This window comes from Chaetura pelagica, unplaced genomic scaffold, assembly GCF_000747805.2.
Source record: "Chaetura pelagica isolate M959 unplaced genomic scaffold, ChaPel_1.0 scaffold79, whole genome shotgun sequence".
Lineage (NCBI taxonomy): Eukaryota > Metazoa > Chordata > Aves > Apodiformes > Apodidae > Chaetura > Chaetura pelagica.
The window spans coordinates 6,390,033-6,404,570 of record NW_009969339.1 but is presented as its reverse complement, the minus strand read 5'-3'; the positions used below and the strand labels follow the sequence as shown (position 1 = coordinate 6,404,570).

At 43.7% G+C, this 14,538-nt stretch overlaps 1 protein-coding gene across 1 annotated transcript in view; it reads right to left on the bottom strand.

Moving 5' to 3' along the window:
* Positions 1 to 13,332: 13,332 nt before the first annotated feature.
* ADCK2 (aarF domain containing kinase 2) overlaps positions 13,333 to 14,538 on the bottom strand; it is a gene marked incomplete at its 5' end in the record, with an annotated part of 9,747 nt that continues 8,541 nt past the window's right edge. Inside the window, one exon of the mRNA XM_010005875.1 lies at positions 13,333 to 13,476. Within this exon, the coding sequence (XP_010004177.1) occupies positions 13,333 to 13,476 (144 nt within the window). The remainder of the gene's footprint in view (positions 13,477 to 14,538) is intronic.

Here is a 14,538-nt window from a genome sequence, read left to right as displayed (position 1 = left end):
GGTTCGATCCCCGCGGGGCGAGAGAGGCCCAGCCTGGCCCCTGGGAGTCTGTCTGCCCACCGACCTGCCTCTCGGGGGTCTGTCTGCCCTCTGACCCGCCCCCGGGGGTCTGTCTGACCCCCGGAGCAAGGGGCGAGGGAGGTTCGGGCGCAAGGAACAACTGATGGAGGAAGCAGCCGGACAACCTGAGGGGTCCCCTCAAGCGTTCAGAGTCCCTCCTGCCGCTGCCGAACAGGTATGCCGCTAGTGTGAGGTGAGTGCGTGCTGATCAGCCCCTCTTGGCCCTTCACTGGGTGGCATTTCACGAGGTAGAGCTGGGGAGGAGTTTCTGTGGCCCTCAGGAAGGGCAGCCTTGTGTTGCCAGGCAGCTTATGAGCGATGCGATCTGTGAACAAAGACTTAAAATAGGTTTGGTGTCTCTTGTGGCAGACTCTACCTGACATCCCAAGCTGGCGTGCCCACCCTTCTCGTTGTACATCACTCGTACCTTAAATCTCTGCTTGTGGGGAAAGTTGGCACTTCACGCAGCCCAGAGCAAAAGGCACCACTGTCAACACGTGGGGTCACATTGGGGTACATCTTGGTCTAGCTCCGTTTACTCTTGCAGGGGAAGGCTGCAAAGTGGTTTCACTGAACTTTACAGACCAGCACTTGGAAAGAGGTGTCTCTGACAGGTGAAGTTCCTGAAGGAAAGAACAAATACCTTCCTTTGATGTTAGAAGTTCTTTGCTAGGTGACTGCACAGCTTTGCCTACAGCCAGTGTATCCCGATTCACACACCTTGTTGTTCTTTTGCTCTTAGCCAGGGGTGGCCAAACACTGGATTTTAAATAACGATATATTTTAATCTGTTAGCAACCCAAACAGCCAAGGTCCTCAGCTGAAACAGTGTAGATCTTGAATGTGTACGCTGTGGACGTCCTTGTAGTTGAAGGATTTTAAGTTCCCTGCTCATCTGAGTCTCATAACAGCCCTAATGTGTTTTCAGCAACAGTTTGTAGGGAATAACAGCAAACCATTCAGCCACTGCCTGTACTAAACAGACGATTAATGCAACAGGAGTTCCTCTTTCTGTAACAGTTGAATGCTTTAATTGACAGTTCATAGTTTCCTTGTTGACTCCACTTCCCAACTCTCTTGCATTTTGTCTTTCTCCTTTCCCGTCGTCCCTGGCATATGTTCCCTATGCCATTGTTGTCAAACGTTTCACTTCTTCCATCCTGCTCAGGCCAGATGGCTCCACTGCTGGCTTTGACCTGCAAAGGCAACTTTGTCTTCTAGACTTAATTGCCACTTTGTTCATTGTTCCTTGACTTCAGCCGGTTCTTGACTTCATTGCCCTTGCAGCTCTTCCTTGCTTGGAGAGTCCGGATGGCTGCACAAGAAGCAGGATACCAGAGGAAGTAAGGTACAAGTAACCTCTGGCGGCCCATAAACTACTGTTTGAGAGGCAGGGGCAGCTGGAACAGGAGGAAGCTGGCAGGGTTGATATGCCTGCTTGCTCCTGAGAATGGGAGGGGCAGCTCCAGAACCTCCACCCTGCCTCCATGCTGCTCCCTGCCTCCAAGCTGTTCCTTGTCCTGAGAAACCGGTGTATTCTCCAAAGTTCCTTACTAAAATCCATTAATGAAAAGGTGTGAGAATTGGTAAGAAAGGCAAACTGTTCTGATTTTAGAATCACACGCTTAGTGCTTTCTTCACAGCAGAAGAAAATGATGACAGAATCCAAGGTGGGCCAGAATAGGTATCTGCTATAGCTTTGTGTATACTTGAAATGACACATGATCCTTTGAAGAATACTTCTCATTGTGATTGAAGAAACACGGATACACTTGCTACATGTACAACGCTCAATATAAGGCAGGTGGAACACAAGGGGGTTTTATCATATAGTTCTTTTATTTTTTATATACATCTTCTTTCCAAGCTTGATTTCTTGAAGCCACTTGTGGTAGGATTATAGATAAACAGCATAGTACCACAAGATATGATGGAAGAACTAAAACAAAGAAAAAAGTAATATACTGGGAAGTAAATTTCAATTTTATAAATAATATTAATGTGTAAGAATTTAAGTATTCAAAAGCCATGCTCATCTTCTGCTCCCATCTCTCCATCCCCTCTCCAGGTAAGCTCCATGTCCATCTTGCACGTCCGGTGTTGTCCCTGTGGTTCTCTGCTGCCAAGATGTCCGGTAACAGAGTAAGTTTGAAATCTACAGATAAGTCACTGGAAAAGCAGAGAAGAAAAAAGCTAAGAAACAAAGACAATTATTGTAGAGTGGTGTGGATGTCCCATGTGGATTTAGTTTGTTTTCATTGCAGCAAGTTGCAGAAGTTCTGTTGCCAAGGTCTTCATTACTTCTTGTATTTTTGTTTTCTTCAGCTTTCCTGTTTGTGCATGGAGCCCAGGTTCCCTTTGTATGCCCTTGAGAATCTCAGCAAAAAGCCATTTCAGGGATTCATCACCAGAGGCTTCCAGTTTCATGAGTGGGGCTCGTGTATTGGCCAGGAGCAAAGCTGATGGCTACTACTACCTGGGCCACATTGCCCGAGAGGTGAAGGTACATATTTTTTGGGAACTGTGTTTGTACAAGGCCCTCCCTAGTATCTTTGTGTCTTTTTCCTGTTCTTCCCATGCCTCACCAGTCCCATGGCCTTGCTGTTGGTGGATCACCTGTGATGCAGTTCTGTTCTCTCCCCACATCCCATTTTCATGTTTTCTGATGATGACTGGCTGTTAACTGTGAGGAGTCCTGTAAGGTGAAGCAGCCCAGCTACAAATTTTAGTAGCTATAATAATTTGTTATTCAGAGCCAACCAAACAGTCCCTTATCCCTATTGTCTACTTGCACCCAGTCCATTAGCTAAACAACATTAATATTAGTAACTCAAGATCTCTGCCTCCAGGGACCACCTCCTCCTTACCAAATGGAGAGCTTTCCTCCTTCTCTTTCTTCTGCGCTTCTGGGATTTGTGAGATGATTTTGGATGCCAAGCAGAACATCTCCCCTGCAGGCTTTTAAAAAAATTGTGGTTTGTTTCTCAGTTCACAGGTTAGTTAAATAAATAGTGATGTTAGTGTAGCTGAGGATAGCTGTAAGCTCCAGTGTGGGGTGGAACAGATGGGGACAGGTAAAGGCATCAGTGACAGGAGCCGGAGTAGCAGCTGACAGCATTATTTGTCATAGATCTTCAGAGATGGCTGAGATTTTGATGGTAGATCTTCCCCAACACCCATTGCTGAAGGTTTAAACCAAAGCATTTAGATTTATGACAGTTATGACATTTTACTCATCTGTTATCCTTTTCATTACTATATAATGAACTGCATCATACACAGCAGTTTCTTTTGGGTACTCTTTGTCTGCTGGGAGCTTTTCCTGGTAAAGGTCTGCCTTGGTACCCTAATTGTATTGTTCTGAGCAAGAAAAGCCTACTAGAAATCTAAGTTCAAAATGTGAGGAAGAGAAAGGCTGTCAGCCCTTTAAGCCTCAGATTTTAATTACTTTTAAGGTCCAATATGGGCCCAGTACAGTGAAAAAAACTGGTAGAATAGAAAACCTACATCCACAGATCAGGCTCCTCTTACCTCTTAGCACTTATGTTTAGATGTCTGTCTTGAAAACCTCATCTTTTGACTATTGTAGGGCTCCAGGGAACACTTCTTAATTGAGTTTGACAGAAGTCGCCCTCTGAAAGGCAGGGGGCAGCCTCGCCTGCAGGAGACACCTCTCTACGACATTCTCTACTACGAAGACGCCAGGCAACAGCCCCTTGCTGCAGGAGACAGGGTCTTGGCACCATGGGAGGCTAGAGCCGAGCGTTTTGGCCCAGGCACCGTGCTAAAGGTTCTGGAGAACAAGGAGGCACGTTTAGGTAGGGAGTATTGGCTGCCTCAGTAGTGCTAAACTTCCTGCTGCTGCTGGTCACTGTCCAGAAAAGAGAACAGTCTCGACCATGGAGAATTCATCACCCGCTACTCGGGCTCTCTGCATCTTTTTTGTTCTGTTGCTGGCACTAAGTTTCGTGTTCTTTTTCAGTGCCATCATTAATGCATCTCCCAGAATTAGTCTTTGCTTTGTTCTGTGAGTGGAAAATTCCTGAAAATTTGTGGAAGGGTGCATCTTCCCAGCACAAGGTGAAAGACCTGACAAATCAGGGTGAGAGGGAGGGCACGGCCTGAAGCTGCGCCAGAGGAGGTTTAGGCTGGATGTTAGGAAGCACTTCCTCATGGAAAGGGTGATCAGATATTGGAATTGACTGCCCAGGGAGGTGGTGGAGTCACCATCCCTGGAGTGTTTAAGGAAAGGCTGGATGTGGGACTTAGTGCTATGGTCTAGCTGATGTGGTGGTGTTAGGTTATAGGTTGCACTTGATGATCTCAGAGGTCTTTTCCAGCCTCAACAATTCTGTGATTCTGTGAAATCTTCCTGACCCTCATGAGTATTCATCTGATTATCTGTTGGCCTAGTTTCCAGCTTTTGCAGGATAACTCCTGCAGGTAAACTCCTGGCTCACTGTGGTAAGTGAGAATTTTGCTGTCTGCTGTCTTTCCATAGGAAGTTCAAAAGAAGGTCAAATATTAAACCTGTAAAGAAAAAAAATATCATGGAAGTTGTTGCAAAATTGTCTGAAACACAAGCTGTTATTTTTATCTCCTGCTTTCTATGAGATAAATCACACAGGTTGACATGCTTCTAATGTATTCTTTGCCTTGTTGTTGTTGTTTTGTTCTCCAGCACCCAACAGAAGGGGAGTGCTTGTAAATTTCTGGAATGGGCAAACTAAGGAGGTTTCTCCTGACCAAGCTCTGCGGATCCCTCTGCCTTTAAGCGAGCGCATCATCCTAGAGCTGCAGATGCCTTTATCAGCCAGGCAGATGGTGGTAGACTCAAGCTTGGATTACCCCTACATTGTCACACCAGGTTACAGAGCCTCAGGCCATCACAGACAGGCTCACTCAGCCCTGGACTACTGGCCCAGGGGTCCGTATTCAACTCAGCCCTGTGCTAAGTGCAGCTGTAGGTGTACCTTGCTTCCCCGTTGCTGCCTTGCAGCATGGGAACCCACACGGCCTACAGGGTGCAATGTGCAGCAGGAAGATGCTTTTATCCCAGGAACAAACTTGACTAAAGAAGAACTCAGCAAGAAAATAGAAGAACAACTGTCTGAAGTGAGGATTTCATCTTCAGAAAGTGCTTGCAGAGAGGAAGAGGAGGAGGAGGAGAAGAGATTGAAGACAGAAGATTTTCCAAAAGATGTTCAGTCTCACTTGGAAGAGGACAAAGAGGTTATTGAACATAAGAAGGTAAAAATTGCTTCATTCTGACTCTTTTGTTAACAAGTGGCTTACTATGTGAATAATGTCTGCTTTGTTACCTCAAGTTTTCTGCAATTGATAGCAAAATGTTACTACAGGCTTTGGGCCTGGCCCTTATGTAGACCTGCTCAAGAATGTAGAGACTTTGCTCTGCACTGCTGTCCTGATCCTCTGAGCAGGGAATGAGCTAGAAGTTGCCATTGCCACTGGCTGGAGCAGAGTCCTAGAACCTCTTCCATGGATGCAGAATATGAGAAGTGTCACATATCCCAGTTCCTCTACATCCTGCCTCTGTGTAAAGGAGGAAGAAACAGGGAAAAGTGCCAGGCAGAAGACTTAAAACCAAATAAGGATTACAGTAAGGATTGCTCTGTACCAAGGTAGTTCTGTACCTGGCATGCTATTAAGATACTTCTCCACCCATGGTAGAGGTGTCATCTCTCCCAGTCAAAGACCAAAAGATACTTTTGTGATCCTTGGTACTTGATTTGGTGCTTGTGAACAAGGGACTGTATGAGGGTCAGTAAAGAGGAGGTTAATGAACATCAGCTACTGCCAAGCTTTTCTTCACTGCTCTGCAAGGGTTAGAATTCTGATTTCTGCCTTGTGCCACAAACACGTGTCTTTCAGCCAGCTCCTCTGGCCTGTTCTCTTTTGTACCAGTTTGGGCCCTTCCAGGCAGAAGTACTGCCAGTTTTAGGTCATTTGAAGATACAGAGAAACCCACAAAATGATCACAAATTCCTCAGAAGTTGTTTCTTTAGTAAAGAACTTCCTCAGAGTTGTTGTTCTTTATTCTTTCTCAAACTTCAGTTCCAAGTTATGATCTGATGCTGAAAGTTCATGAAAGTAACCTTTTCCTTATCAGGTCTGGATTATAATTGCATTTTTTGTTATTTCTAGAGTCCTCAGAGGGAGAGGGCTCATGCTGTGGTTGATACTGCTGTCAACACAGACAGCTGGTTAATGGAAGTCCACAAGGAAGAAGCAGAGGGCAGACAGCAGGATGCCGAAACTGAGGATAATGTTAAACACAAACATGGTATTGAAATTGTAGGGGGGTTTTATCCATTTATAAGACTCCCCACACAATATCAGTGCAGCAGGCCATCATGTCTGAGATCTGTCACCATGGTTCTTGAAGTTTCAAAAGAAAATGCCACAACCCCATGCTGAATATAGCCACCATGATATAGTATCATTGAATGCAGGCTTTAATTGTAGTATGGCATGAGAAGTTGTTCATCTTCTCAATGTGAGAGTATTTTCAGATGGAAGTTGGGTTTTTCTTGGCTTTTACAGCTACTGCAGTGTCAGCTTTAGGGTTTTCTTAACCTTTATCATAATGCTTGCTATAAATATTATTTATTATAAACTTTCCTTACTTTAAAAATTAATCTGTCACATTTATTATGACTGCCTGCAGCAAAGAGATTTCACCAGGGCTGTTCTACAGAGCACCCTTTCTCTTATCTGTGCTGAAAATGATTGCTTTATAATGTCACTGAGTAAACTTTTGTTCCCTTATCATCAAGATGGGGATGGATTATGTTTTTAATCAAATTGTTCATGTTCTCATTTAAGCTACTTTTCTGACAATTGCAGGCACTTAAGTGAGGACTTTGAAAGCCTAAAGCTTTCTCCAAGTCTTATTGCTTTGCTCTCTGTCACTGCTGTTAGAGGGAGAATGAAAAGTCCAACAGGAGTTCACATTTCCTCCCAGCTGGTGTCCCAGCATAATTCCAGCAGCAATGGATACCACTTAGGTCCTTGCTGTCTTTAGCAGAAAGGTGCAAGCAAACTCTGCCCACGTCCTCAGTCACTCAAAAGCCGTGTTAGCAAAGTGTTGTGCCCAAGATAATTTTTTCTGCCTCTTAACTAGTTCTGGCTTTGCCCTATCAAGAAATGTATCATTTTATATTGTCTCAGAGCATTGGCAGAAGCAGCTCATGTCTGTGTCTGTGAAATAATATGTCAACAACCCCCAGCCTGACTCACTGTAAGTGCAGTCTGTTATATTGTATTACCAGGCAAAACTCTCTTCACTGCAATGGCAAGCTTGTTTCTTGAAAACTGGAACCTGTTTTGTCAATACTAAAAAATGTTGCACTTCCTCAGAGGAAAATGTTGGTACTAAGTTATAGAAGGCTTGTTTGAATGTATTTTATATGAGAAGACCTTCTTGCTTGCTTGCTTCTTGCTTTCTTTTTATAAATTGTCTATAACCTCTTAAGTCCCTGCCCTAATTTATTTGAAAGGTCTTTTTGAGTGCAGAGTGGCAGAAGCTCCAATCCAGCATTCCCAAAGGAGTCCTTCCCTGGGAACCAGTGCTTTGGTTCCTTTCCAGCGCCAAAGCTTCTTTGACCGAATGAATCAATCACTAGAGAAAGACAGCCTGGCCATCAGATCAGCTCTGCGTGTCCAGAGACCACACAGTACCTTCAATGTGCAGGCTAGGAGAGCCACAGGTCCTCTAAATCTTCTGAAAGACAAAAACATTACAGTAAGTATCTGGTCCAAATTGGATTTACCTGTTAGGATCAAGCAATTTGTTTATGTCATGTGAGCATATACAGTCCTTTGATCTCTTTCTCAAAGGTTTTTACTGCAACAAAAAATATGCCTATGTAGAATACTGATTATGCGTATAAATAGAAGCAAAAAGTTTCCACTTGGGAATCAGTGTTGTACAGGAACTGGGCATTTTGAGTATTTTTACTCAGAACTTTTGATAGAGTTTTCTATTTTAGATCTGAGCTTTTCTAGGTAAACTTCTCAGCCAGCTCCACTAGATAGAAAAAAAATAATTATTCCTCTTTTACAGAAATCAGTCCTTCATGATGCATCTCAGGAGAGATGGAAAAAGACAGACTTCGACAGAGCAAAGATTGAGCACAAAAGGTGGCAAGAGGAACAGAGGCAGTTGAAGAGGGAGCAGCAGCAGGCGGTAGATGACATCCGGCGCCAGCTGCACAGGGACAACAAGAGGTAATACCCAGGGCCTAACTGTTTTTTGCAGTAAATTTCAGAAGGTAGTGCCCATTCCCTGGAGCTCTCGTTCAGTCTCTGAACATCACATATTATGCCTCATGCTAAACTCTGCAGAGTGGTCATGGTGGTTTACTAATGGGAATTAAATTGGTGCTTGAGGTGTGGGAGGGCAGGTGCACATGGACTCATTGCCTTTAGTGCTACCTCCAAGGGCAAATTCCCTTCGATTTTATCTTCAGACCCAAAGTCCTTTTGCCTCCCAGACCCCTGTTCCCTGCCTCTGACCTCACAGACACTTCAGCTGAGCAGGTCTTTACCCCGTGACCCACCTCCTTCTTCTGCTGCCGCTGTGGCTCCACCACTGATACACACAGCCACCCAGTTGTCTGGATTAGTCCTGCAGCCCTGTCCACACAGTCCATCTCCTTGGCTCTTGGTCTGCAGTGCTCACAGCCACACCAGGGTATCAGTCAGGTGAACAGATGACTGCAGTTAGCTGACATCAGGCACCAGCCCATTGGGGGGTTTTGCCATCTCTCTTGAGGACAGAGACACACCTAACAAGGAGTCCTGGAGTATGAACTGAACACAGATGGCCAGTGTAACTCTTTGTGTCTTACGCACCATCTTTTTCTTTTATCGCTGTTTCTTTCTGAGAAATGTGAGGAATTTTGTTTCGGAAACAGGCAGCGATTGCGTCAGAGAGCATTGCAAGGGCTGGAGAATGAGCTGGAGCATAAAGACAGAACTTCGCAGCACATGGCACTGCTCCAGGCTGCTTGGGCTGAGAGGAGCAGGAAAGAATCCTTGTCAGAAGAAGAGGAGAAGAGGAAGGCGAGTCAGAGGCTGCAGTTCCTAAAGACACAGCGTTTGCAGAGAGAGGCGTTACAGGCAGAACGCAATGAAAGGAGCTTTGAGCAAGAGAAAGAGAGGCAGGTAAGGGCAATTCCCACAATGCTTTTCCTGTACTGCTGTGTTTCCAGCTGTGGCATCATCCAGAGTACTTTCACCTGTTTTATATCCAATATAATTTAAAGATCAATAAATGAAGAGTAACATTCTTTTGACATGTCTAAAGATGAAAGATGAAAATAAAATTCTCCATCTCTGCCACAGAAGGAATCATTCTGAATGCAAGGAATTAATTTCCATAGACTTTAGCTATTTCTGACTTCTGCCAGTTATAATTGCAGATGAAATTCAGCATGAAAGCTGGCTGTAGCACTGCAAATGTATTTCTTTTTGTGTAGAATGTTCTCAGGAGCAGAATGCAGTCACGGCAGGAAATGCTGGAACAAAAATCACAGGAGCAGGAGAGGCAGCAAAAACGGCACCAGGTTGCCAAAGGGAAAGTGTTCCAAACCAGAGGCCATTCACTCCAGAAGATGGAAAGAGAAGAGCAGAAACTCTGTGAACTTCAGCAGTACCTCAGAGAACAGAGTCTTCTGATGCTTCGGGCATCACTGCTAGCGTAAAGAAGCTGCAGAGTAGGTAAGCAGGTCCTTGAGCTGTTCAGACCTGATCTGTGTCTTTTAGGTGTAAGTCACTGTGCTGGAGCTTGGGTGCTTGAGTGCAGTTGTGAGAAGTGGAATTGATTAAGGGTTAAATTTTCTAAGACCTATATGACGCTATAGAGTAGAATCTGTTAATGCATATGTATATTTTAAGGAAATAAATATGTACTGCTTTTGTCCATGGGTGCGCGTGTTTGGAAGAGTGATCCCCTGCGCACCCAGCTCTGCAATAAATACCTACCTGCTTTGGAGCTACACAGGGACAGTAGGTGGAGACAAGCTGCCACTTTCCAGCCTTGCCTGCTGGAGCAGTGAGTTGAAACAATTGGGTACCTTCTAGTCCCGGTGCAGATACAGGGATTAGGGGCGACTGGGTACTCCCTAAATGTACCTGGAATTTTGTTGCCTGGGAAACATACCCAAGACCACTTCTGCTCAGATTACAAGCCCACTCTGAAAGTTGCCAGTGATCACCTGACTGTGGCAACAATCAGAAAATAGTGCCCAAAGTCAATCAACTTGTGACCCTATGAATATCAGTCCTGAAGTGGCTATCGGTTGTATTTGATCTTAAAGGTCTTTACCAACCAAAATGATTCTGTGTGAGACCCTTCAGAGCTTTCCAGGATCACAGCAAACTGCTACCCTGTGTCTCACAAAGGAACTTGCTCTATCTGATGGAAAAGAGTGAGTAGCCTGCTACTTCTCATTTTGCAGCAAATAGTTCCAATTATAGTAATTTACTATAATTCCATCTCACAGATCAATCAGATGGGTATTTCACTGCAAATTCTTTTTGTGCAGTTTGATGGTCAGAAGATACCAACATTTAAGAGCTTAACATAAGTTAACCTCTGTATCTGTATGTGTGTATGTGAGCCATTTAGTTTAGAAACGGTTACATTTTTATTGAACTACTGTATTTGATTGAAGAAATTGTTGATTAAATATTACCAGAAAATAATCTAATCCAATGTTGTGATTTATTATAATAGTGTAAATCAGTCTCAGTCTGTTGTTATTCCAAATCCCACCAAACCCCTAATTATGTGTTAAAGAACTACACTGAGCCCCCTACACCTAAACTGGGGACTATGAGTGGATCCAGCTTCACACAGACTCCTCTCTGAGCAAGGTGGTCCACTCTGAAGTTTGTGACTCAATGGGAGTCACATCTCTTCAAGGTCAAGGCCCACATAAAATAGGAAGTGTAGTTACATAAAGCTGTCATATGACTTACCTAGCTGTGTTCACATTACATGAAATATGGGGAGGGAGAGCTGGACACCAGCTGGATGTTAAAAAAAAAAAAAAGAACCACAAAACAACTCTGCAGCAGTGAAAATGTACATGCTGAAATGCAATGTAAAGTATCCACTACAGGTTCCGTTATTAAAAACTGACTCTTGCAAGTGTCCCACTGCATTTGAGTTGCAGAGCTCTACAGAGAAATCCCCAAACATATAACAAAGTCATGCTACCCCCATTCGGGGCAGGGGAGAAGCCAGTTGCTTGTCCACTGGAATGGCTGACACCACAGGCCTCATTAAGGAAAGTCAGTAATGCACGTGGTACATCAGGGGAGTCAGGAGCAAGTTTCATTGTGGACTCCAGGTGGCCTGAATGGGGAACTCTTCTCCCGATATAGCACTACTGGCTGTTTCATGCACAGTTTGTTCATTTGTCCTCACACCATTGTAATTTATTCATGGTGAACAGAAAGTCTGTTTAGTCTGACCAGGCACTCTAGCTGCAGCCCTACCCCAGGCCTTCGGAGCCTGCCGGGCTGAAAGTGAGATCATAGGCAAAACAGACACCCCCCAGGCCCACCACTGGGTTTGGTGGTTCTTCAAAGCCAGGACTGCAGAGAAACAGCTGTTTTTCTCATCACAATGCCTAGAAAGGGTGGCTTGTCACAAGAAAAATTCCTTTTTACATTCCTTTGCGTGGCCCTGCCCAAGAGCTGCCTAACTAATGGGGTGAAAATGGGAGGGGGAATGACACAACTGAGAGAAAGTGGGTGCTGGCAGCATGTGAAGATTCTCTTGAATAGAACTTTTGAGGGTTGCTTGCTTTTATTCTTTTTTGAGTTATCTTTTACACAAAATCATGTGCTAGTTAGGACAACAGTGTTCCTAGTTATGAGTTCAAGTCTGCCCCAGCTTGTCAGAACAAGCCTAAACTTAGATATTCAACTGTACTGCTGCTTTCACCCTTAAGCATTTGGAAATTGAATATGTAATGATTAAGGAAAAGTACATTAAGTATATTGAGCAGAGGCTCAACTTATTGTTCAGACTTCATTTATATATCCTTAATCATTATTTTATAATCACCATAAAACAACAGATGGTATGCTTGTGAACTTTCTCTTCATTGCTTAACCATTTGAAAGCAGACCACCACAGACACCGTGTGCTGCTGCCATTTCACATACAGTGTATCTGGTAACACATTTCGTGTTACAGTATTTCCAATCATTCACACACACACTACTTCTCACTATAAAAATACAGCCTTAATTTTAATACTACTATTAAACTAACAGCCTGTAAAAGATATGTACGATCTAGCTCTTTTGCTGGCTTTATTTAAAAGTTCACAATGTGCTTTTCCATCCATTAGGAAAAGGCTTGGACCCCTTGTTTTACAAACTACTGGAAGCAAAACTCAAGCATTTGCACATCAGTTAATGTTTTGAGTTGACTAGAGGAGCAAGGGGAGGGTGGTAGGAAGGAATTGGAGGGAAAAAAGACTTTTTTAAGGTTCAAAAAAACAACAGCTAAGACCAGTACATATATCTGCAAAAGTTGTTTTTATTATGGAATTAGCTTTTCTGCCTAGACAAATATTTTCTTTTGCTGTTTATAATCCAAACTTCTACAGTATTGTGCTAGGGTATAGAAGTTTGAAAAATCAGATTGACTCTTCTCTTTTTATCATCCAAAATGTGCAGGATCTCAGGACTCTTCTACAATAAAAGTAGAAGTAGAAAGTAAAAAAAAAACCCAAAAATTTTATTGGCTTTTTTCAGCTTGAATGAGTTGCTTCAGTGGTGTTAGAACATAATTTCTCCCACACAGTGACAGGTAAGTCAGTACATTAACTTCAAATATTTAACTGTATAAGTTTCAAAATGGTCTTGATCAATTAACATTTTAAAAATACTTTTAGACAAGACTGCTTTTCTCATCAGGCTGCAGTGATCTTGTGCACCTAAACTACATGATACGTCAGTTTAAAAACTACTAGAGCACATTAGCTCATAGAACTGTGTAATAGTCAGAACTCTCCAACTGTGCAAAGTCATACTGGTTTGAACAGACCTTCTATCATCCCATACCTAGTGCTTGGCTGAAATGACTGAAGGTAGCATTAATGGAGAGTAACCCATTGCATGGCCCTTCCGAGATACACGTGACTTCTCACCTTCAGCTTCTTTCTCCATCAGCTCACCAACAGCATAGGTAACCCTGCACAGTGAGAGGAGAACAGCCACAAGAGTCTATTCGAGGACAGAAGCTGCTGTTTTGATGAGCAATGGTTTAGCTGCCTCTAGGATGTCCAGTTCAGGGTCCAGTGAACGACCAAGACCTTCCAGAACCATGATGGCAAAGATGATAGAAGCAAAATTGCTCTCAAGCTTCACCTAGAACCACAGGAGACTCATTGGACTCAGCAGACCATTTTTTCCTTCTGAGCCCATTCCACAGAGGTATCAGCTCTAGCTAAACTGAGAGGGAAGGGAAGAGGCTGGGGAGAGCATACACACATCTTAAACTACACTGCAACTCTATCACTTGGAGTTTCAAAACACACTGGAATCCAGCAGCAGCCCCAAAACTAAGGTGATAGTTTCAGGGTGAGTGTCCTAAGGGAACTCAAGAATTTGTTTTTCAATTCCAAGAAGGGGAAAGGGACTTTTTTTTTTCCATACTGGAATAGCCAGAGCTTAGGAGTGCTCACCATTGCTAGTGTAGTTATAAGCTGCAGTAGTATCCAGTATACTTGAACACATGCCAGGGGGAGATCATCTTCTGAACAGCCACTAAAGACTCTCACAGATCACAGAGGAAACATTCTTCTGCTCTGCATGTGAACAAACTACTCCCCAATTTCCTGCCAGGTAAAAGGACTGTTTCAGGGCAAGCCAGAGCATTAAGAATTTGTGGAGTTGGGGGGACTTGCTTTATAAGGGCCTAAATTATATTTCATGTAATTAGGAACTAGCTTGATGAGGCTTAATAACAAAAAGCTCTAAGGGATGTTTAGGGGGGCGACCCTTCGCAGGCAGGACAGTCCAGTGGCTGACTTAACCCTCTCGTCTGTTCTAGGTCAGGCCACCAGAGCTCCTTTGATTTCCAAGGTTGTCTGCAACCTATGGAAGATTGCCGCCCAAATACCATCAGTTACAAGAAGTAATCTCTGTTCTGTGAGCAACTCCTCATTTTGAGGCCTTCAACAAATGAGTAAAACGGCCTAGTGCTGCAACATAACCACATATCAAGAGGCCCAGGGGAGAAAGCATGCAAAGATTTACAAGTGGAACATAGATTTCATTTTCTGCTTCTCAGAAACTGTAAAGATAGGAAAAACTACTAAAAAACATCAACCATTCAATGGAGTATTAAGACACAAACCAACAAAACAGCAATTGGTCTTGGGAGGGTGCATATCAAGGCCTGAGATATAGTGTGCAAGCAACACCTGG